Source organism: Lepidothrix coronata, unplaced genomic scaffold, assembly GCF_001604755.1.
Source record: "Lepidothrix coronata isolate B3197 unplaced genomic scaffold, Lepidothrix_coronata-1.0 Scaffold30, whole genome shotgun sequence".
Taxonomy (NCBI): Eukaryota; Metazoa; Chordata; class Aves; order Passeriformes; family Pipridae; genus Lepidothrix; species Lepidothrix coronata.
In genome coordinates this window covers 3,677,004-3,699,094 of record NW_016690210.1, presented here as the reverse complement: position 1 = coordinate 3,699,094, position 22,091 = coordinate 3,677,004, and the positions used below count along the sequence as shown (strand labels likewise).

Below are 22,091 nucleotides of genomic sequence, written 5' to 3'. Positions count from 1 at the left end.
TCCCTCCCTCCCTCTCCCCTCCCCTCCCTCCCTCCCTCCCTCCTCCTCCGAGCAGCGGGGCTTCCCCCCGCCTCCCTCCCTCCCTCTCCCCTCCCCTCCCTCCCTCCCTCCCTCCTCCTCCGAGCAGCGGGGCTTCCCCCCGCCTCCCTCCCTCCCTCTCCCCTCCCCTCCCTCCCTCCCTCCCTCCCTCCCCCTCCCTGCCGGCTGTTGTTGTTGTAATAAAAGTTGTGGTGTGTGTGTGTGTCGGGCACCCCGCCCCGCCCGGCGCTGGGGGGTGTTGGGGGCGCGCAGGGAGGGGGGGGTGCGATCCGCGAGTTAATTACGCTGCGTTTCCATGAAATCGTGCGGAGTGTCGCTCGCCGCCGCCGCCTCTGCTGCTCCTTTCGGGGATGAGGAAAAGAAAATGGCGGCGGGGAAAGCGAGCGGCCAGAGCGAGGAGGACTTCGCCAGCTTGACAGCCCAGGAGAGAGAAGCCCTCTCCGGCCTCGACAGGTACCCGCTCCCCACTCCGCCCCGGCCGCCTCCGTGTCCCGGCTCGGCCCGCGCCCCCTCCCCGTGTGTCCCCCCCGCTCCCCTGCCCGCGGCTCCCCGTGTTGCCGCTCCCGGGCCCCGCGCTCTGCCCTCGCCCGCCCGCCGCGCCGACTCTCCGCTAACGCCGGTGCCTCTCTCTCTCTCTCTCTCTCCCCTCCCTCCCGCCCCGCTCCCCTCCTCGCAGCCGGCTCTTCGGATTTCTGAGGCTTCATGAAGATGGCGCCAGAACGAAGGCCTTGCTGTTAAAGGTAAGCGCGAGGGTGGATGTGAAGCGGGGATGGCGCGGGGAGGGGGGGTGGCGGTGGTGGAGGGGGGGGGAAAGCGGGGGATGGGGGAGCGCGGCGGCCCCGCCGCCCCTTCCCCCGGGACCCCCGGGCCCGCACGGTGAGTGTGTGCGGGGGGTGTGCGGGGGGCACCGACACCTCCCGCGGGGTCCCCCGCGCGTCGCTGCCGCCTTTGCCCCCTTTCCCCACCCCCACCCCCCCCAGCCCGAGCGGGACGAGGGGGGAGCGCGGCCATGCGGGTGTTCCCCGTCCAGCCCCGGGACGGAGAAAGTGGCCGAGCCCCGGGGCCCGGAGCGGACGGGCCGGGAGAGGGGGGCGCGGGGGCGGAGGGGGGGGAGGTGGAGGACGAGGAGGAGGAGGCGGTGGCAGCGGGGGGAGAGGAGAGGAGGGAGGCAGGGCGCGCTCGGCGCTGCTGACGTTGCCGCTGCCCGGACCCTCCCTCGTGATTTTCGCCCCGGGAGCGGGGCCGGGGCCGGAGCCCGCAGGGGAGCGCGGGGTCCGGGCCGGGGCGGGCGCGGCGCTGAGCGGCCCCCGGAGCCCGTCGGAGTGACTTGTTTACTCGCCGGGCCCCGCTGCCTTCGCCCGGCCCCGGCCGAGCCCCGCGTGCCGCCCGGCGGCCCGGCCTGACAGCGAGCGGGGCGGCCCGCCCGTCCCGGTGTGTCCTGCGAGAGGTGTTTGCCTCCGCGGAAAGTTGTTGGCCCTGTCATTTAGTTAAGTAATGGCTGCTCCTGTCGGCCCCAAGATGGCCGGACAGGGAGGAGAAAGGGAAGGGGGGGGAGGTAAACACGAAACAAACACCGGGGGAGCGAGTGTGGGGGGAGCGCGGAGCCCCCGGGGAGGGCCGAGGGAAACTCTCCTGCGCATCCCAAGTTCTTTCTGGGCGCTTTTCCTGCTGCTCCGCGACGCCGGTGCCCTCCTTATCAACCTGTAGCACGTTCTGCTGCCCATCCGTGAGCTGCTGACAAAGGCTGTGCGGGCCGAGTGTCTGCCAGCTGTGCTCAAAACACCAAACGCCAGGGAAACCTTTGGGTAACAGGATAAGCGGGGCTGTTTTTAAAATGCCACCAGGCTGAAGCGGAGGGGACGGTGCTTCTCTGGTTCCTGCTTCCTGGCTTGTTCCTGTCAGTAGCCTGGCGTTTGACACTGCTCATCCCATTGTTGTGCCCGGGCTGTGTCGTGGAGGATTATTTTTTTTTTTTTCGTGTTGCTGGTTTTGGTTGATCTGAAGATCTCACTCCGAACCGTGTTGAATTGGATACCCCAGGCCCTTCCTTGTGTTTAGGTGTTTATTTCTAGCAGGATTGGAAAAGCTCAATGTCAGGACGGGGAGGGGGAGGGGGGAAGGATGGAAGGAAAAGCAAGTACACTTTTTCTTTGTGCTTGTATTTAAAAAAAAAAATCTCGCGGTTTCCTTTCGATTTTCGGAGTTATTTATAAGAGCACTGTTTCCCATAAATCAAAAAGGTAGGGGAGTGACATGTCAGACCAGTTAAATAATGTACGTTAACTGTTGGTAGACCAGAATTCATGTCTGCTCTGTGAATGCTGCTGTGGCTGTCAGAAATATTAGACAGAATTCCGTATGGGATAGAGCTTAAGGATGCCAGATAGCAAATAAAAGCATCATATGTAATTAGATCATCTGTCACATAGCGTTCTTGGGTTTAAGTTTTATTTTGTGTACTGTAAAATCAAGTAATGCAGGCAGCAATTCAGCATATTAGTTGAGTTTTGGAGTCCTTTCTTACGTATAATGCATTAATGCTTTTTTTTATGTCAGGCAGTTGTAGTTTAGTATGTACAGTCTGTTGAAGTTGTGGGGCGTTTTCGTAGTTTTGAAATATATTTCTAGAAACACCACTGTATGTTTTGTGCTGTATTAATGTATGAATGCATGCAGCAAATACTGAAAAGAAACCCCAAGCAACCAAATATTTTGCTGTTTCACCTCAGTTTTCAGACAGCGTTTTGGACATTTATGAATTGCACAGGAACTCACGAAGCTTGTTCTTCATAAAACTTGTCTCTGAGAGGTGGATTGTTAAGGAAGTAGAAGGATTAAACCGTTACTGTTTGGTGCAGAGATGTTCGAGAGGGATTTCGTGGCTTGAATCAGTTTCGGTTTTGTTTGTTCTTTTTACTTCCAGGGACTGTGCATGTGTTTCTGCTGCTGTTGTCGATAAGTAAGAAGTTGTTATTTTTAAGGTGTTTTCTCCTTAATTCCTTTTCTCTGTGCGTGAGGCTTCGTGCAATTTATGCTGTACAGGAAGGTTTAGGGTAATTAATCTAGCAGACCACTTTAATTCCGTGTAGCAGTTATTTTTATTGTACAAAGTGTGGCCGTATATACGTGCAGTTAATTAATAGGTTTTACAGCGATAGCAACAAAATCTTTCCTTTTGTGCATGGAGCAACAACAGCTAACAAAGACCCTAGACTCCATAATTATGAAATCCTGACTGACTGATTTAAGAATCTACAGCACATTACAGTGTAAGATTTATGTGCAAGTGTAGCAGGTAAGGAAAACCATTGAGTCATGTTTCCAGAGGAATCCTTCACAAAGGCAAAAATTTACCTTCAGCGTGAGAGCAGCACACTCGCCACAGAACCTTTTCAGAAGGCTTCCAGGCTGGAGCAGTGATTCCTCTGTGAGGCCTGGAGTGTTCCCTGGTTACCTGTGGTTAAGGTGACGTGGGCAGGGTGCCTGTCTGGGGAGACTGGAAAGAGGTCCTGGGTTGTGAGTGTTTGGGGAACAACTCTGTTACCTGCCTGGATGCTTGTGCAGCAGGAGGAGTCTCGTGGGCTTCCATTTGGTGCCTCGAGGAGGAACTCCTCGTTTTTGGTGGGGTTCACTGAGGCGTGTGTTGGCTCAAGACACTTGGGGGAGATTCAGGAGGCCTTTGCAATGGGAACTCTGATTTACTGAAGCCACACCCTGACAGAATTTAATAAGGAGAAAACTGGGATCTGTTTGTGGGATGGACAAAGATTCATGTCCAGAGCTTTAACGTGGTTGTTGGTTTTATGCATGCTCCAGGTCTGGGCTGCAGCCCCCCTTTTCTGGTAGTTTTGCTTTGTAGGATGTATGGCTGTAGTGTAGTGAACTAAGTTAAGTCCTGCTGCTGGATGCAGCAAATCAGAAGAGCATATAAGACATCAGATCTATACAGTTTTATGAATTATTGAAGGTATAGACTAAAGGTCAGGAATATTGTATTGTTGTTCCATGTACTGGATATGTGATAAGCCAGAAGAAATCAAACTTTCCTGTAATGGTGTACACACTGTCAGTGTGTGTGACAGAGGAATGGAGTTTGCTGCTGCCAAAAATTTTGTGTTTATTTTGCAGAAAGGGAGCTTGAAAATCATAGTTTGCAGCTAGTGTGGTTTTGGGGGAGTGGAGGCGGAAATTGAGAGAGAGATCACCTTTCAAACTGGTTGAAATGCTGGAAATCCAATGTAGCCAGTCTTGTGTATGAGAAAGTGCTCACTATTATGCTTCTGTAGTTGACAAGAACATTAATGTGAAGGAGGAAAAAAACCCCAAAACAAAAGCCCTGCTGCTATCCTGATGTCTGTTTTTCCCAGGAAGACATTCTGGCAGGAGGTGAAGCTTAAAGATTATTTGGGGGGGGGAGGGCGAGGACATCCATTGTATTGGAAGTGAATTGCAAAGCATTTCCTTTTTCTTTCTTTCTTCCTTCTTTTTGTTTTCCTATTTTTTTTTTTTTGATGATACTTCCAGTGTTTAGCCCAAGTTGACTTTATTGCAGTGACAAATTGTTGTTTCATAAGCTGTAATTGGCATGTATACAGATGTAGGTTGATGTAGCTGGTCTGATGTATTGGGTATAAGATGCTTGTTAATTCCTATTCATTGAGTTTAATCAGTTTGTCATATCCTGTGGACAAAATCTGAAGCATGTTTCCATTTAGAAGTATTGATGTTGAAGTCGATTTAAAGAGAGATGGAGTAGTTCCGCACAATATGCCACGTTTTAGTCTGTGTTACCTCTCATGGTTTTGCAGCCCTTTTGTTTTCCAGCTGATTTTAAAAATGGTATTTCCTTTGTGTAAGGGCCACATGTGCTGACAAAATTAACAACGTGCTTATCTGTGCTTCTATTAAGCTTACAAAGTAAGCGCACAGTGACAGTATTCTTTAATTTTTTCTTACAATTCTCAGTGTTGCTTGTTTAAAAATAGTTTTGGACAGTGTGAATTAGTATATGTTGACTTCGGCCCTTCAGTGTTGACATTAATGTTAATTTTCTACTGATCTATAAATAAATATCCTCAGTTTTATTTATAACAGTCTGCTTGCAAAATAATTACGCAGAAAAACATTTTAGCAGGTTAGTCTCGGTGTAGGGAAGTTATTTTTCTTAATGACTTTGGAAACATTTTGGCTTAATTTCTTTTCATCAAAACAAAGAAATATTGCTTGAAAAAAAAAAATTATAGTGTTTACCTTATATAATGGCAGTGCTGGGAATTGAGAAGCTGGGAATTGGTACCAAGAGACATTTGTAAAGCATTCCAGGAAGTGGGCAGCCTCTCCAATTTCTGTAAATTTATATCTGAGCTGCTCCTTTATGTGTTTTTAATACATTATGCATTTCTAATTATTTGTTTGTTATCTACAGTACTGTCTACCCTGTGGAACAAGTTGAAGTTGGTTAAAATTTTGTAAACTGTGTTATGGGTGGAACTGGCCTTTTTTGAAGGTGTCACTTTTTTTAAGTGTGTTTATTGGATAATCGTAACTGAGCCATAGATTTTTTTTTTTTTTAAGATCAGCATTTATTTGTGTGCAGTTTGGGCTTTGTGTTAATAGGATCGGGCTTTTTAGGATCCAGTTAAACTGTAGTGGGTTGACATGTTCTATAGTTCATGGTTGTACCATGTTTATACTTAGAAATTACAGTTGCAGTGTATATAATATTTATATATCCTGGTACTTAAAGGCTTGATTATGTCTTTGCATTATTTGTAGTTCATCTGGTATTTAAAAAAACCCTTTTTTCTTTAAATGGGCATTACACAGTACTGTAAATATGAAATACCTCGCACATTTTGATACTTTCAAAACTAGATTTGAGGCATATTTCTTTAAAATAGTGGGGGTTTATTGCTCAAAACACACATTCTTGAACATTTTGGCTGTTTCTTAAGTTTAAAGTGCAGTATTGGTACTACTTTCACAAGGCAAGGAAAGAGGTGAAGTCAGAAATGTTAGACTTGTCATTATAATACGTTAATGAAGAAACAAGGATGTATCTCATCTCCACAAATAACGTGCTTTTGTTGAGGTGTAATTAGGGTTGCAGGACACTTGGCATATTGGTGTTTGCACTTCAGCAAGCTTTATGTTTTCTATTAGAAGACTATTAGTAGGGAATATAATAGAAGATTTTTCTTTGTTATAGTGGTTTTTCATATTTCCTATGGAATACATGTGACATGTTGTAGCTTTTGGGTACTGATCTACTGAGTGTGGAGGCTGAAGTGGTCCATTTCTCTAAGTGGTACATGTGCATCACCTTAAGGTAATTCATGCCCTACTGACTTAATAATCAAGCAGCCAAGGCAGGCAGTGGTTCACGATGGAGAAGAGAGAGAAATGTTGCTGTATTTTAGCAGCTAAGGAGTAGAGGTTCTGATAAATTATTTAATTATTGAAAGTGTGAAGAAAAACTGTGGCAAAAACAGGACACAGCTGTTTTCCTTCCATTCCATTCTGGTGGTTTAACCATTGATCCTTTTGTGCATCATGGTACTCATGGCCTGTGGCTTTCAAACTTCTGTGCAGGTAATGTCAGGTGTGGTATGTGAAGAAGAAGTAGAGAATCTCTAGCTTTTCTCTATACATGGTATTCAGGTGAGCTTTCAGCATGGCTCTCTGCCTCTTGCCAGCCTGCAGAGCTGTTTGTTCACTGTAGTGGGTTGAGTGGACTTGATAATTATAGAGGTAAAACTATCTGCAAATGTTGATACCATCTGAAGTAAGTGTTGAAAGCATCTTCTAAAAGCTATGCCATATGTTTGTTATACCATTTTAGAAAAGAGTAGATGTTTCATACTTGGAGAACTCGGTGCGTGTAAGAACCATTTGTTTTCATTACATGATACAAAATTTAAGAGAGTCATGGAAAATGTTTATGGCTATAAAGTGATTTTTATACTGATTAACATTTGTCATAAGACTTTCCAGTGCCAGAATTATATGCCATGGCCCACTGTTGTTCTTCATCCCACTGAGAATTAGGCAAACTTATGTTCTGTGGAGAAGTTAAGTGTTGGTTTCCAGCCTTACAGATTCATCAGTTAAACTTCAGTTTTTTCCTCTGACTGCTGAACAAAAACTGTTCTTCTTGGTCCTCAGCTGATATAACTTTTGGGTGACAGGTGGATTTTGCAGTATTTTCAGCAGATTGAAAGGGAAGGAAATGCTTTTGTTTGTAGTTTGAGAATACTAAAATAGTTGTGTAAAAAACTAGTTGCTGCTCAAAGGGCTTCTGCAGCAATGAATGAAGGAGGTGGGATGTGAGTGTGAGGTGAATGCAGAGCTCAGCTGGGTGGCAGGTTTTAGTGTTGGATCAGATAACTCCAGGAGTTGTTCCGCTCACCCTGAACGGGTGTAGGTGTGGATACAACTTCCAGTCCTTTAGTTCCACACCTACCTTGTATTTTACATGTACAGCTCATGTAAGTTACTTTTTTGTTTCAGCCTCCCTTCTCGGTGAGGTCCCAAAGCTGTGGTTGTTTGAATTGTAATGTTTGAGTAATGTATTTTCGCAATTAAATATTGAAGTGATGCTTATTAAACTTGAGGCGTCTTTATAAATGAGACCAGTTGACTGTCTTTGTTACAAATGTTAACAATGTTAATCTTGTTCACTACCAGAATGCTTGTTTGTAGTTTAAAAAAAAAGACAAAATTGAGCTAAGTGGTCCTGCGTGGAGCCCTGCAAAGGCTGCCAAGGTTTCTGTAGGTGCATCTGAGAGGGTAATCCCGGTACTTTACAGAACGTTTTTGGTATAAGGGAAGAGAGGAACTGTGTTTGACATAGTTTGATCTGAGTTTGTTGGACCAGGGAAGTTTGGTAAAGCAAGAGAAAGTAATCAAATATTTTTTGTTTCTGCTTCATGGAAAGGCACGCTAAAGAAATAGCCCCAGCAATGTAATTCCTCTGTGGAAAGGAGCTTTCCAAGCCTGGCCTGTTTAAGTACTGGTCAGTTGAAAGCTTGTTTTCAGGACAACTTCTACTGATACTGTCATGAGTAGTAAGGGCCATTTGATAGTTTGCTTGTGGACCTAATAAAGTTTGTTGCATGGCAGATTTTGAAGATAAGCCTCTGTTTGTCATCGTTTCTCAGTGGATCAGGTATTATTCTTGATGCTGAATAACATTCTTTGTATTTAAAGAATCACGGGAAAGTGTTGATTACCTACATAAAATACAATGTTAATGAGTAAAAAGCCCATTAGACGTGTTTGGGAGTTGAAGAATATTTTTTCCTGGGTATTTTGGGGTTTGAGACGACACACAGATCACCATCAGAGCTGTATTGACAAAATACCTTCCTTTATGATTCTTGGATTTCCTACATAGCATTCATGGAGGAAGCTTATTTAATTAAGATGTAGAATTAAGAGCTCATTTACAGTTTTGTAAAGAGAGTGAAAAGTGTGTTATGAATTACAACCAGAACACTGTATGTCTACATATGAATTTCCTTTGTGGTAAGTTGTTAAATTAATTGTTGTTTGTTAGAATGGCTTTAAGTCATTTCCTTTTCTCACAGTGGCATTTGAGGATTATGATTCACTTCTCAATATAGATTGGTTATTAAAATCTGAAGCAGACTGAATTGTGAATGTGCCTTTCATTAAATTTCTGCTTCCATTTTGAGAATTTAAAATTCTGAACAATTTCAGGATATAGCTTTCAACATTAGACAAAAGATCCAGTGCAATAGTTTCTAAAATAGAGCCAATAGATCTCCTTTTCAGGGTAGTGTTATATTGCTTCCATTGTAGTTGCCATTTTAATTTTTTTGTATCTTATGATTTGAAAACTTAGTTGCACAAGAATCTAAAGGGGAGTAATGAAGGCTTTAATTTTATGTATTTTCCTTCTAGGGAACAGAAGTTTAAGTACTCTCTGTTTCTTCTTATATGTGTCAGTGAAACCATCTTTGGGCCTGTGTGATTTATGAACCAGGCTGGAGAACTGCTTTAGATCAAAAATAATAATTTTTTTTCTAGTAAAAATAGAAAACTTATTAGTTTTAAGTAACCAGTACTGAAGGTTACTACTAAAACAGAGGTTTTAGAAGAGGAAACTTCAGCTTGGTTAGAATTGATTTGGGAGGGATTCTTTGGGAAGCTTCCCCAGAGGATAAAGGAGCTAGTGAGTGCCATGAGTTTTTCAACAATGCTCTCTTGGAAGGACAAAACCAGTTCATCCTTTAAAGGGAAGGGAAGTAGGTGGAGCAGGAGAGCCCCTTGTTTAATTGCAAGCTCCTGAGTCTGTTCAAAATTGAAAGGGAAGCCCACCTGGAATGGGAAAGTGGACAATTACCCACTGAAATCACAAGGGCATTGCCAGAGCGTGAGGAGATGCAGTTAGAAAAGTAAAAGCTCAGCTTGAATTGTGTTTGGCCAGAGATGTCAAAAAGTACAGGAAAGGGTTCTCCAGGAACATAAACAACAAACAGAAACAGGAGAGGTGAATTAGTTAAACAGGAGAGGTGAATTAGTTAAACAGGAGAGGTGAATTAGTCACCAGTGATGCTGAAAAGTCAGAGATTCTCAACACCTTCACCTCGGTCTTTGCCAGCACTGTTGGGCTCCTGACCTTGGGAACAAAAACCCAGGTTGATACAAACACAGACCTACTGTCAGTGAAAGAATTGTTGGTGTGTGAACTACTACAGGAGTTTGACCCCTACAAATTATCCACCCAAGGGTGTTAACGGGGCTGGCTGACGTTGTTGTGAAGCTGTTCTCCATAATCTTTGAGAAGTCGTGGAGATCCCAGAAGAGTGGAAGAAGGCTAATGTCACCCCTGTCTTCAAGAAGGGTTTAAAAGAGGATCAAGGAAATTAAATGCCCATCAGTCTTACTTCAGGCCCTGGGGAAGTTGTGGAACAAATCCTCCTGTGGACTATCACAAGTCAGATGAAGCACATGATTGGGAAAAGCCGGCATGGATTCACCACAGGCAAATGGTGCTTGACAATCCTGATGGCCTCCTCTGACAAAGTGACCTGCTTGGTGTATATGGGATGAGTGGTGGACATTGTCTTCTGGATTTCCTCAAAGCTTTCCATGAGAAACTGGTGTGTTATGTTCCAGACAAGGGATCTGTACTCTGAGTGGGAACTGGCTGACTGGGAACAGCACCCAGAGAGGGGTGGGAAACAGCTCCTTCTCAAACTGTCAGCCTGTCACACAGCCAGGGATTGATCCTGGACCCCGCGCTGTTTAATATCATCATAAGTGATCTGGATGGAGGGATCAAATGTACTCTCATGGATTGCTGATGATACCAAACTGAGTGGGGAAGTGGACCTTCAGAAGGGAGAGCAACCCTGCAGGAAGACCTGGATAGGCTGGAAGAATGGGCTAATGAGAACCTTATGAAGTTCAGCAAAGAAAAATGTAAGGTCTTATATCTGAGAGAACGTGATCCAAAAGTGCAGCACAGCCCAGGATCTACCTGGCTGGGGAACAGCTCTGTGGAAAGGGATGTGGAGGTCCTGGTGGACACAAGCTCAGTATGAGTGGACAGTGTGCTCCTGTAGCAGAGAAAGCCAAAAGGCATCTGTGCTGGATTGCATCAACAAGGGCATCATCAGCAAAGACAAAGGAGTCATTGTCACACTCTACTCAGTGCTGGTCAGGCCACACCTGGAATACCATGTGCAGTTTTGGTTCCCACTAAACAAGAAAGATGTGGACAGGGTGGAGAGAAGGGCCGTGAAAATGATCAAATGACTGAGAAGCTGCCACGTGAGGAACAGATGGGAAAGAGGAGAAACGAAAGAGTCCATTGGGAAGGATTTTCAGAATAGTGTTATAATAAAAGGAAGAGATTTTCAGTTAGAGAAGTGGAGGAAAGGTTGAAAAAGGGTACTTAGATGTGAGGAAGAGTAGGAAACCAGGAATTAAATGGGTGACTTAGGGATGCAGACCAAATGGGGAGGGGCGGGGTGAAGGGAATGACAGTGTGAATCATGGTGTGTTTATTCTTTCCAGGAGCTACCTGAATCTTGTTCCTGGATGCTTCCTAAGTGTTACAGCTAACTAGTAGCATTTAAGTGCTTGATGGTGCTGGTGCCTTCCTCAAAAGGTTTTAAAACAAGGTAAAAAGGAGCAAAACAGAGAACAAAACTGCAAAGGGGTTGTGTAGGGTGTGGAACGAGTTACATGCACTAAGTTCAGAATGTAACAATTCTCTCCCATTTCTGAAATAAAAGTAAGATATTGGCTGTGTTCTCTATGTCTTTATCTTAGACTGCTGTTCCCTTTTCCCTCGTTACCCCTCAAGGAAGGGAAGAGTAATTAAATCTGCTGCTTCCACTCTTTCCTTGAGGTGAAAGTGAAGGCCAAGAACACTCCTGTCTGTTCTCATGTCATGTTTTGCTGCCTTTAGATTTGAAGGATAAAGAAAGCTGAGCAAGTGTGGAAGATAGAGGTGGATATGTTGAAAGGGCAAGAAGTAGTTCAAAGTGTGAATTGAAAGCTTGTGTAAGGGAGAATGATGCTGATCTAGAGAGTGGAATGGTGCAGTTTAATGCAACAAAGTGTAGAAGGAGTGTAAGATAAAGTGGAAGGATAAGAAAAATGGAGAGCATCCATTATATAACATCATAAAGCGTGTCATAAGCGATCTCTGGGAGGGGAGAAGAGATGGAATGATATTGAGAAGAATTAAGTACAAAAATTGAGTACATTGGTTGGTAAACTTTAGTGATGGAGCTTCTGAGCAAGTTACAAATAGAGTAAGTGAAGCAGATTATGCACACCATGGTTCTCAAAGCTTTATGTGTGCCTGGTCTCTGATGTGGTGCACAGAAGTATGTTGTTTTCTGAGTGTTTTTAATCTCATGGGTATTAATGGTCGGAAGGCTTGAATTTGTAATTTCATTAACACGTGAACATTCTAAGTTTTCTGAGGATGGGAAACTACAAAACTTATTGAAGGACTACCAGATTTTAAGTGTTACCTGTTAAGATAATGAACAGATTAGGTTTAAGGGTGTTTTTTGCTTCCTAACAAATATTTTTTTTACTTGTGTTTGAGAAGAAATGAGTGTTTGTTTTTTCTTAATTCAAAAGAAAGGATGACTATAGATTTTACTCTGTATCTGAAAAAGAAATCATAGTTAGAAACAGTCCAGCTAATTTTGCATCACAACAGTGCATATGTCTCTATTCCTTGTTCAAGAGGTGGGGAAGTCAAAAACAAAAATTATGCCTGAAAAAAACCCTGGAAGCATTGGTTGGAAGTGGGGAGATGTGTGTCTGAGCTGGCCTCTTCTGCAGCCTTCATGAAACCCCTCAAAGAGGCCTAAAATCATGGAATATCCTGAGTTGGAAAGGGCACACAAGGATCATTCCGGTTCCTAGCTCTGCACAGGACAGTCCCAGGAATTCCACCATGAGCCTGAACAGACATCCACACTCTACTTTTAGCACAGGAATGCACAGAATTTAACTAGAAAGTTATGTTTTCGTAGTGGAGGCTTTTCTTAACTGTAGTTATTGTGTGGAGGAAATGAATAGTTGAAATGGCTTCTTCTGGTTACATATGGGGAGGATTTGAAGGTGTTCACGTTTATAGTAGAGTTCATTTTTGTTGCCTGAGTAAGGTGAGATCCCAGAGACCATCATAGGCCATGTTAACTAAGGAGCAGAATTAGGTCTCATTTCCAGCCTTCAAAGCTATCTATTAACTTCCAGGTTCATGTGTTACAAAATTTATTGGTTTTGACACTTCTCTGGGATTAGTTATACAATGTCCATCTTTGCTGAATTGGTGGGATTTTTTTTTAATGTATAGTCTCAATAAAAGTAATTTTTAAAAGTTTATTTTGTATAAATAGTTTGAAAAAAGTATTAATGGTTGAGTGGAACCTGCAAAGCAGGCATTTGTTATGTTAAAAAATATGGAGAACGCAGCAGAAGCCACATTATAGTATGGATATATATTGAAGGTGGATGTATTTGGGACAGAGGGAAGAATTGTGGAAGGTTTACCTAATTGTGATGGTAAGGGTATGATCATGTGTAGGACTGTGATGCCTAATCTCGAAGATTGTCTTCAGTTAATCTGTGAATGCAGAAGTGTTCAAACTATATGACAAAAAAACCAGAACTGGAATATTGCTATTTATTCCCTCCCTATAAAAGTGCTGTCATACTCAGTTGTATTTTTCTTTATTAGATGATTTTCTTCCGTAGTGGCAGCTTGTTTTCTGCTTTTGAATGGTAGAATGTTTTCCTGTAGTGCCAGTTGCAAACTTGGAGCTTGCTGGCATTGTGGCCAAAAATCTGAGAACAATGACGACTCCATTATATGCAGTGAGAAAGGAACCTTTTGTACTACTTGCTTTTAATTGCTAATTAAGCCAAGTCCTTGGTAGTTAGAAAGAGTGGAATAGTTTATGCCCTCCACTTTAGACCAGGATTTGCTACTCGGTTGTGGAGAATGATGGAAGGGGTGATTTTTTTTTTTTTTTAGGATTTCTAGAGGAAGGTGAAAATGCCTGAGAGCTGTCATTTTGCACAAGGAGCTTTTGGGATTCAGGGAATGCTGTGGTGCATGTGGAACTGAGCAGCAGTTTAGGGCTTCTGTGCTGCTGGAGAAGGCCAGGCCACACCACCTGCCCCATCCCCAGCACTCTGGGTTTTGCCTGACTGCTCTGCTTCAGTTACTGTATTTAGTGATTAAAGGTAAATTCGATTGTCCAGACGAGCAGCAGGGATCTTTTTGAGAAAACCTATTCATATTTTGAGATAATTTGAATTTGTTCTTGGTTATTATTTTATTTTTTTTAAGCTACGAGATCAGAGTGATGTTTTCTTAAAAGTGCAGCTGTGGTTCAAAGGCATTTAAAACTCAGTTTCTTCAGCACAGGTAGGTAGGAATTTTCTGACACCAGGAAACTGTGCTTCCAGGGGGATGGGTTAGCAGATATGCAGATTTACCAACTGAAAAGGGAAAACAATTTTCGACTACAGGTCATTTCACAAGTTCTTCCTCAGGGCTTTCTCACTTCCACAGTCAGAACTCAAAAATGGAACAAACTGATTCAAAGCAATTCATTAATGAGTAGCTTAAGGTCTGTGAGGCTCCAGACAGCTGGGAAGGAGAAGGAACACGCTCCTGCTCCAGTGACTTCATTTGCATGATTTTTCTGAAGCATTTGAGAACCTTTCCAGGTTTTTGGCATGTCCTGGCTGAAATTAACTCGTGTGTTCCCATCACCAGATCGCCCGTGTCATGTAGCACCTTGTCTGCCAGTGATTCCTTTTTCTAAATGGAAAAAATTAAATTACTATGGAGCAGTAGTTATCAATATCTGTACCTATTGTTACCTGGCTTTAAAAGGAGTGTGCTGTCAAATTCAGACAACCTCTTGGTGTTTATGTTCCCACTTGGATCTCAGATGGACAGCAGGCTCTGCTGCTGTGGTTGTGCTGGAATTTCCTCTGGGATCCCCACACAGTGTATTCTGACAGAAGTTACTCTGTTGGCATCACTGCACTGTTACCTGCAATGGCAGAATCAGACCCCCTTAGAGCTCTGTGCTGCTGCTATAGTTGGAGGGTGGTATCAAGTATGTGATTTTTTTTTTTATTACCCTTGTGCCTGAACATGGTAGAGCTGATTTCTGTAAAGCAGCCTTGCTCTCTGCAGCTGGGGCCTTCAGGTGCTGCTTGTGGGAAATAAGCTTTGTGGATTAAAACTGCAGTGTAAGAGGAATGACTGGTATTACTTAGGTGGCAGAAGAATATTATTAAACAACAGATATGTTTGTAAGACGATGCAGCATTTATGTAACTTCATAGTGTTTGTTAAATTGGTAATCCATTTAAGTAGAAGAAATTCACATTTCGCTTAGAAATTAAAGAACAGACACTGAATGAGTAAGGGAAGGTACTGTGATACTGCCTCTCCTTCCACAGTCAGATAAGGGCATCAAATTAATTTAATTGCTGTTTCTGAGTAGTTTTGGTTCTTAGTGTAAAGGTGAGTTCTATTACTTCTTGAAATGCACACTTGAAGTGAAATGTTACTTTTTCTTTCTGCACATAAATCAGAATCTTGGCATTTGATTATCCCTTTGGTTGGACCTTTTGCTTTGTACATAGAACTTGAGGGAAGATTCCCTTAGCTTTGGTGAAGGAATACCTCTTGGGAGACACTACTGCACAGCACTTGGGGGTTTAGCTGAAAGGAGAGGTGAAGTTTCGATTGCCAAGTGGCACTTACTGTAGAAAAGTGCCCATGAAGTTGCACCTACATGTCTGTATGAAGCTGTAAATCTGTGTAAGTTGTTTTGTCTTTGGCTGGTTAGAAACAGTTAAAGCTTAAAGCTCCGTTGCTTGTGTAATGTTGCCCTCCTGACCTCTCCAGCAAGTTAACAGATTCATTTTTTCGTGTGTCTCCCATTGTGTTGTCATTTCCTCCCCACCCCCAGCATTTTTAGCTCTACTTATCTCAATTTCTGCGTACAACTGGCCTCCTGTCACATAAGTGTCATGATGTGTGAGGTGTCAGTCATAAGTTTGCATGTAGTGATATGATAAGGTGTGGGTGAGGGGAAGACACTCATTAACTTCAGAAAAAATAGTTTCAAACTGGTTATTTTCAATATTGCTAAATTCTCCACCTTTGCTCAAGTCTACTACTATGCTTCTCAATTAAGATATGAATAAATATGCAAATTAATTGTAGTAATAGCACTTCTTAACATATACATACTTTAGAATGATCCTCTATAGCTTTCTCTTGGATGCTGTCATGCAAGTGTTTAGTGTTTTATTTTATGTGCATTATCTGTAGGAAAATATCTTTAATTTAGTCTCATCTACTTTTATGCAGGCTGACTGAAAGCCTTCAGTGTTTGACTAGTGTTATGTCTGAGCTTTTAGAGGTCTCCATTCTGTGTTCCCAGTGGATTAAATGTTGAGCTCTCATACCCTGTAACATATATCTGAGCTGGCACAAAAGGTTTGTGGGTATGGTTACCCAGAACTTTCCCCACTGAGCTGAATTTAACTGTCCTGTGAGACTTTGCCAATGTAACAGCTGCAAGCCTTGGAATTACTTTTGCATTTACTTTTCTGGACTGAAAAATAACAAAAGGTGTGTGATTGGGATGGGAGGAGTGAAGAAAGGGCAGGTGGATAACAGTGGACTGTGAGTGGTGGGAAGGTTTCTAACAGAGGAAAGAGCAAAGGGTCAAGTAGTGCCTATGGGGGTGTCTCAATAAGGTAGAAAAGGCTGCCCAGGTGTGCAGCAGAGCTGGAGGTAGCACATGGAAGGTGTCTGGAAAGCTGTGTGGTGGAAAAGGACCTGGGGGTGCTGATCAACAGCAGCTGAACATGAGCCAGGGTGTGCCCAGATTGCCAAGAAGGCCAATGGCATCTTGCCTTGGGTCAGCAATAGTGTGGCCAGCAGGACCAGGGCAGTGATTGTCCCCCTGTACTGGGCACTGGTGAGGCCACACCTTCAGTCCTGTGTTCAGTTTTGGGCCCCTCATGACAAGAAAGACTCTGAGGTGCTGGAGAGTGTCCAGAGAAGGGCAGCAGAGCTGGGGAAGGAAGGGTCCAGAGCACAAGTCTGATGAGGAGCAGCAGAAGGAACCAGGGTTGTTGGGCCTGGAGAAAAGGAGACTCAGGGGTGACCTTATCACTCTTACCAGCTACCTGACAGGAGGTTGTAGCCAGGTGGAAGTTGGTCTTTTCTCCCAAGTAACAAGTGGTAGGACAAAAGGAAATGGCCTCCAGTTGCGCCAGGGGAGGTTTCTGGATATTTGGAAAAGTTTTGTCATGGAAAGGGTTGTAAGCACTGGAACAATCTCTCCAGGGAAGTGGTAGAGTCACTATCCCTGGAAGTGTTCGAAAACATGTGGATTTGGCACTTGAGCACATGGTTAAGTGGTGAACATCGTGGTGGTGCTGTGTTTACAGTTGGACTTGATGATCTTAAAGGTCTTCTCCAGCCCTTAAGGATTCTGTGTTTCTGTGGTAGCTTGGGTAAATCAGGAAGTTACATGCTTCTCTTCTCATGTGTTTAAAACTACTGTATCCAATGGAAGGAGGATCTCGCAGGATTTTGGGAAGTAACACGTATTTGGGACATAAATGTCTCCATTAATTGTTCATTCTGAATACAGGCCTCTAAAATATAAAAGGCTTGCAATGCTAAACTTGGGTTAACAAGTACACCCTGTACTGGGATTGCTTTTTTGGTCTTGAGGCAGCTCTAAATTGCAAACCTCCTGTTGCAGCAGAGCAATATCTGGTATTTGCCTCACCTGAAGATCAGTAGGTCAGATACAAACTGACCTGTTTGTTGCCTCTGGCACATGAGGTCATGGCATAGGTGAGTGCTGATGGTTGTAAATGAGTCCTGGAAATGAAGGAGGTGCGAGCCTAGCTTTTTTGGGGGAGTTTTGAATGCACAACCCATAAATAAATCCCTTTAAACTCTAGCAAGAGTTTTCAAGAGTGTGGAGGGATGTTTGAGAATTGCACAGTATTCTTTAGCTAGTGACATGTAGTCTCCCTGCAATACAACTACTGAGATAGTTGCAGTAAAAAGAGGATTATTTCTTTTGTCCTTCCCTTTCCCTCAAGACTCACTGTTAACAGCACAGAATTTTGGTTTATGCAGTGGACTGTGTTCAGTGGTATCTTGTGACCTTCCAGATTGGTCTAGCAAGACTTTTAAAATCAGAGAATGAGTGGTGCCCATGGATGTAAATTTAATTCTGACTTCCATGAGTGACACTTTCTCTTTTCAGGTCTGTGATGGGCATGTGCTTATTTGCCACTGTTTGCACCTGAAGTGGGGCTGCCTCTGTGCAGTTCCTGGGCTGCTTTTCAGCAAGACCCGGCTCTCCTTTTTCCCCAGATTGTTTTTTTCCCCCATACCCAGTGATCTACCCCTCTACACCAGCTCTGAGACTTGCACGTTGTGCTTGTGTTACGCAGCTGCTGATGATTGTGGTGGCTTTGGCATCCCTGAGCTCTCCTCTGCCTGTAGAAGGCAGTGCTAAATAAATCATAGTGGGTTTCTTAGGGCACAGAAAGATTCTCTCCTGTGATCCCGTTAGCAGGTCAGGCTCACGGCATTTCTCAGGGGAAGGTGTAACAAAACCTTTCATACTTCTTTGCTCCATACCTTGGCTGTGGAGTTCGGCTGCCACTGATGCAGCTGGAACACCACCAGCTGCTTTCCCATGACTGTTGTCACATCTTTGTGGACAGAACTGTGTATTTCCTGTTTTCAGGACATTATTTAGTTGCTCTGAGCCTTCTGGAAGGCCTCACACAAGATTCCACTTGCAATCAAACTATGTGTTAGATTTTATTGACAACGGTCTTTTCACTTAGTATTTTTATACTTAGCATGTCACTCTGAACACCTGTTTCACCAACCTAGAGCTACAGTTTCTATTTAAAAGGTGCATTACATTTTCAGATAAACTGTATAAAAATAGTGGTGATGATATCACTATCAGCAGCTTTCACTGTGATCGCTGTAGACAATGATGGGTTTCTGATAGTGAAAGCAAGTAGCAGCATTAGGACATCAATACTGAAAATAGCACTTTTCAATTTTTAAAATACCACGCCAGATTTAGGCTTGGGTTGATGAAAATGGATAATAAATCAGCTATTTCATTTTTGAGTCCTGAACAAAAATGACAGCAGACTCCAACCGTAATGCTGCATTTTGCTGGATTTGCTGCTGCTTTTGTCATTTGCTTTTGATCATGTTGATGACATTTCTGCTTCAGAGGGAAAGACTGGCATTCGTTGGCTTTATGAGAACTAAGAACATTTCAGAAAATAGGTGCCAATGGCTGTTGTTTATATGTATTTTGGAAAAAGGAGTAAGTCTGAGCTCGGAGCCTTCCAGCCAGATAAATGATGCAGCAGAAAGCAAATCACGTGTGTGTGTCTGCCCATTTGAACGTGGGTGGGGGTAACAAAATACTGTGAACCATTACTTGGAACATACTGATTTTGGAGAACTTGAGAGGGTAGCTTAGTGTTATAACACTTTTTAAAACGTGTAGCCACCATGATTACTGAGGGCCTGGTTTTCCTGTAGCATGTAGGTGTTATCTCTTGAGGTCAGAGAGCTCCTTCTTTTGGCACTGTGCTGGGGGTGGCAACACGTGTTGGGCACCAGACATCCAAAGGTGTTTCAGAAGTGATATCCTGTCTCATTTCTGCTGGGGTAGGGTAGTGCTTGTTGTTTGTTTGTTGCCTCTTTAAATGGTTTGTTAATAAAGTTATGAATAGCCTTTTTTTTTTTTTTTTCTTCAAAACCATTTTCATTTTCTGTGTGAAGTTTTGGAAGAGTGTAATGCTGCTGACTTTTTGTGAACATTGTTAACTTTTTTACTCTTTCAGTCTTTTTTTTTTTGCCTGGGGAGTTGTTGAACTAAAACTTTTTTCTTGGAATTTTTGGAGAAAATTATTTCACAGGAGAGTTTGGAAAAGCAGTTACCTTTGTGTTAAGAAAAGCTAGTTTATATGAGGATGGGAAGCTTTGGTTGTTTCATTAGGTGATGCTGACAAACTTGCAATGTTAGTACTTGTTTTATGAGATTAATGCTGAAATTGAAGCCAAAATACAACCTGAAAGACCACAGTAGGTGGGTTTGGTTCTTAAAAAATTAAATATATTTGCTAAAAAATTACATTCCTTCATGAATTAAAATTTAAAATGGAGATTCTCTAGAGAGACTCCAAGCACTGAATCCTACATGTATTTATGTTGAAGCTGGACAGATATCAGATATTGTCTGTGGGTTTTGCAGTTATTCTCTCCACTTACAGACAGCATTTTTACCTCCTGTCTCAACAGTAAGGATGTGATAGTTCAAAGTCTTAAGGAGTTAGTTTTACCGAAAGTTTCTCAAATACTTGTATTCAGAAGTGCTTCAAGGGCATAAGCCCTTTGTTTAACAATTTATCTCTGTATAGTAAGTATTGGTATTGGTCTGTTCTCACTCAGAATTGTTTCAGAAGTCCTGTGCACAGCCTTTAAGAGGGAACACAAAAGAGTACAAAGACTTACATGAGAGTTTCCAGCTGTTTTGCAAGCCTGTCCCTTCATTTTGCAGGTGGTTGTGTCAAAGACACCTGGGTACATTTAATGGCATTATATTTATGAAAATTGCGATCTTAAAAATGATAACAAAGAGTAGTTAAGTGCTCTTTGCCTCTACTCTTTCCATTTAAATGCTGTGCAAGAGCCTGATTTTGTGATTCTTCAAATACTTTTTTTAATTTTTTTGTCTAAAATTATACACATTTGTTTGGCAACGTTGTTAGGCTGAAACAGCTCTTCTCTTCCCCGGTGTTTTGACTTGTTGGTACTTGTAAAAAAGTCATAACTAGCTTTTGATTTGCTAAGGTAAATAATTGGAGCTGTTTTGACTTCCTTTTGCAGGAGAGACTCTTCTTTCCTGTTATCCCTGCATTTCTCTTCCAAATTTTTTTATCTTTTCTGAATGCAGGGATATTGTATAGAATGCTGTAGATCAAACCTGCTGAGATGGTATTCATATTTCGGCTTCTAGAACAGGTTTTTCCCTGTTTCTTCTACTGCAAGAGCTTGGGAGTATCAACTGAAACTACCAGGAAAGCAGATTCAAAACAAGATGGTTCCCTGCAGTTAATCTGTGGAACTGCTTGCTGTCGAATAGTGTTAGTGTGAAACGAGTGGACATGGGTTTAGAAAGCAATGGGGAAAATTAATGGAAGGAAAATCCATTAAGGGCTGTTGAGAACAGCAGTACCACCAGGAAGTTCCTGAACTTAAATTGGTGCAGCCTGGAAAAGTATTTAGAAAAAAATACCATTGTGCTAATCTTTTATTATTGCTATTTTGGTACCTGTGCTGTTGAAGTAAATGTGAAGGAAAGCTGCAGCACTGGGCTGACTGTTGGTCTGACTTATCATGGTTATCTTACTTTAACTTTGCTGGAAATTTATCTCCTGTTGAACTTCAGAACTGCCAATGCTTTTTTCATTTGCCTTTCCATGTACTTTTTCTAATCTAATCCAATAATTAATATATTTGAGGGTTTTTTGAGCAGTTTTAATAAGCCTGTTGCAGAGTTCAGGATCTTACATGGCTGTGTAGTGTTTTACTGCTACGTGTCTCTTGGATTGCCTTTCAAAATCCATCTGTGGCGTGATGATGGGTGTGGTTTGGAGCTGCAATGTCCTCACCTCATTTATAGTTGATAGACGTAAAATAATACTGTACATTCAGTCCAAAGGCCAATATCTTATCACTGCAAATTATGGAGGTAATGATAGGTTGATGGGGTATCACCAATAAGTGTACTTAATATTACAGCAGTTCACCTTTCATGTTGGATTTTGTGCTGCTTAGTCACTATTAAATACCTGTGAAAATGGATTTTTGGTGGAGCTTGGTTTGACTTACAAGAAAAACGAAAGCGTGTTGAACTGTACATGAAAAAAGTGCAGAAGACTGATCCAGAGTCTCAAATCTCATTCCATTACTACACAAAAGGAATAAATTTTGACAAATTCATTTACTCTTGCTGCACAGTGTGCAGCGTAACAGAGCTGTTGTAAGTGTTACGGCAGTGAGGAGAGTGGAGTTGAGGTTCTGCTCCTTTGAACCTACCTGGGTGTGAGAGGGACTAACATAACCTTAGCAGCTGAGTCTCCACATCTGGAGAAGCAAGGAAATAAAATGAACAAGAGCTTCAAACTTCCTTTTAATACTCTACAAAGAACTTTGAGGTTTTCAAGTTATCTCACAGCAAAAAAAAGTTTGAAACATTTTCAGTGTCCCGTAATGTTTTTTTAAGTCAGATGTGCTCTCCCCTGAGCCCAGGACTCCTTGCCACCTCCTTGGCTTGCCTGCCTCGTGGTTCTGCTTTTTCTGCAGGCCTGGGCCTTCCTTAAGGAGCAATTCTACCTGCTCAGCATGTGGAGAGGAAGGAACAGCAGAGCAGAGAAATAGGGGA

General features: G+C 42.9%; 1 protein-coding gene across 18 annotated transcripts in view; it reads left to right on the top strand.

Moving 5' to 3' along the window:
• Positions 1-174: 174 nt before the first annotated feature.
• Positions 175-22,091, top strand: part of KDM6A (lysine demethylase 6A) — a 151,727-nt gene continuing 129,810 nt past the window's right edge. For 15 of the 18 annotated variants that reach the window (XR_001874090.1, XR_001874087.1, XR_001874088.1 and 12 more), the window contains exons 1-2: positions 181-492; positions 716-779. Coding sequence is in view for 10 of the 18 variants with exons in the window: in XM_017810907.1 (XP_017666396.1) it covers positions 335-492; positions 716-779 (222 nt within the window). In the remaining 8 variants the exon portion in view is untranslated. Of the gene's footprint in view, positions 493-715; positions 780-22,091 lie in introns of all 18 variants that reach the window. The other 3 variants (XR_001874084.1, XM_017810901.1, XM_017810900.1) reach the window with 1 other exon arrangement.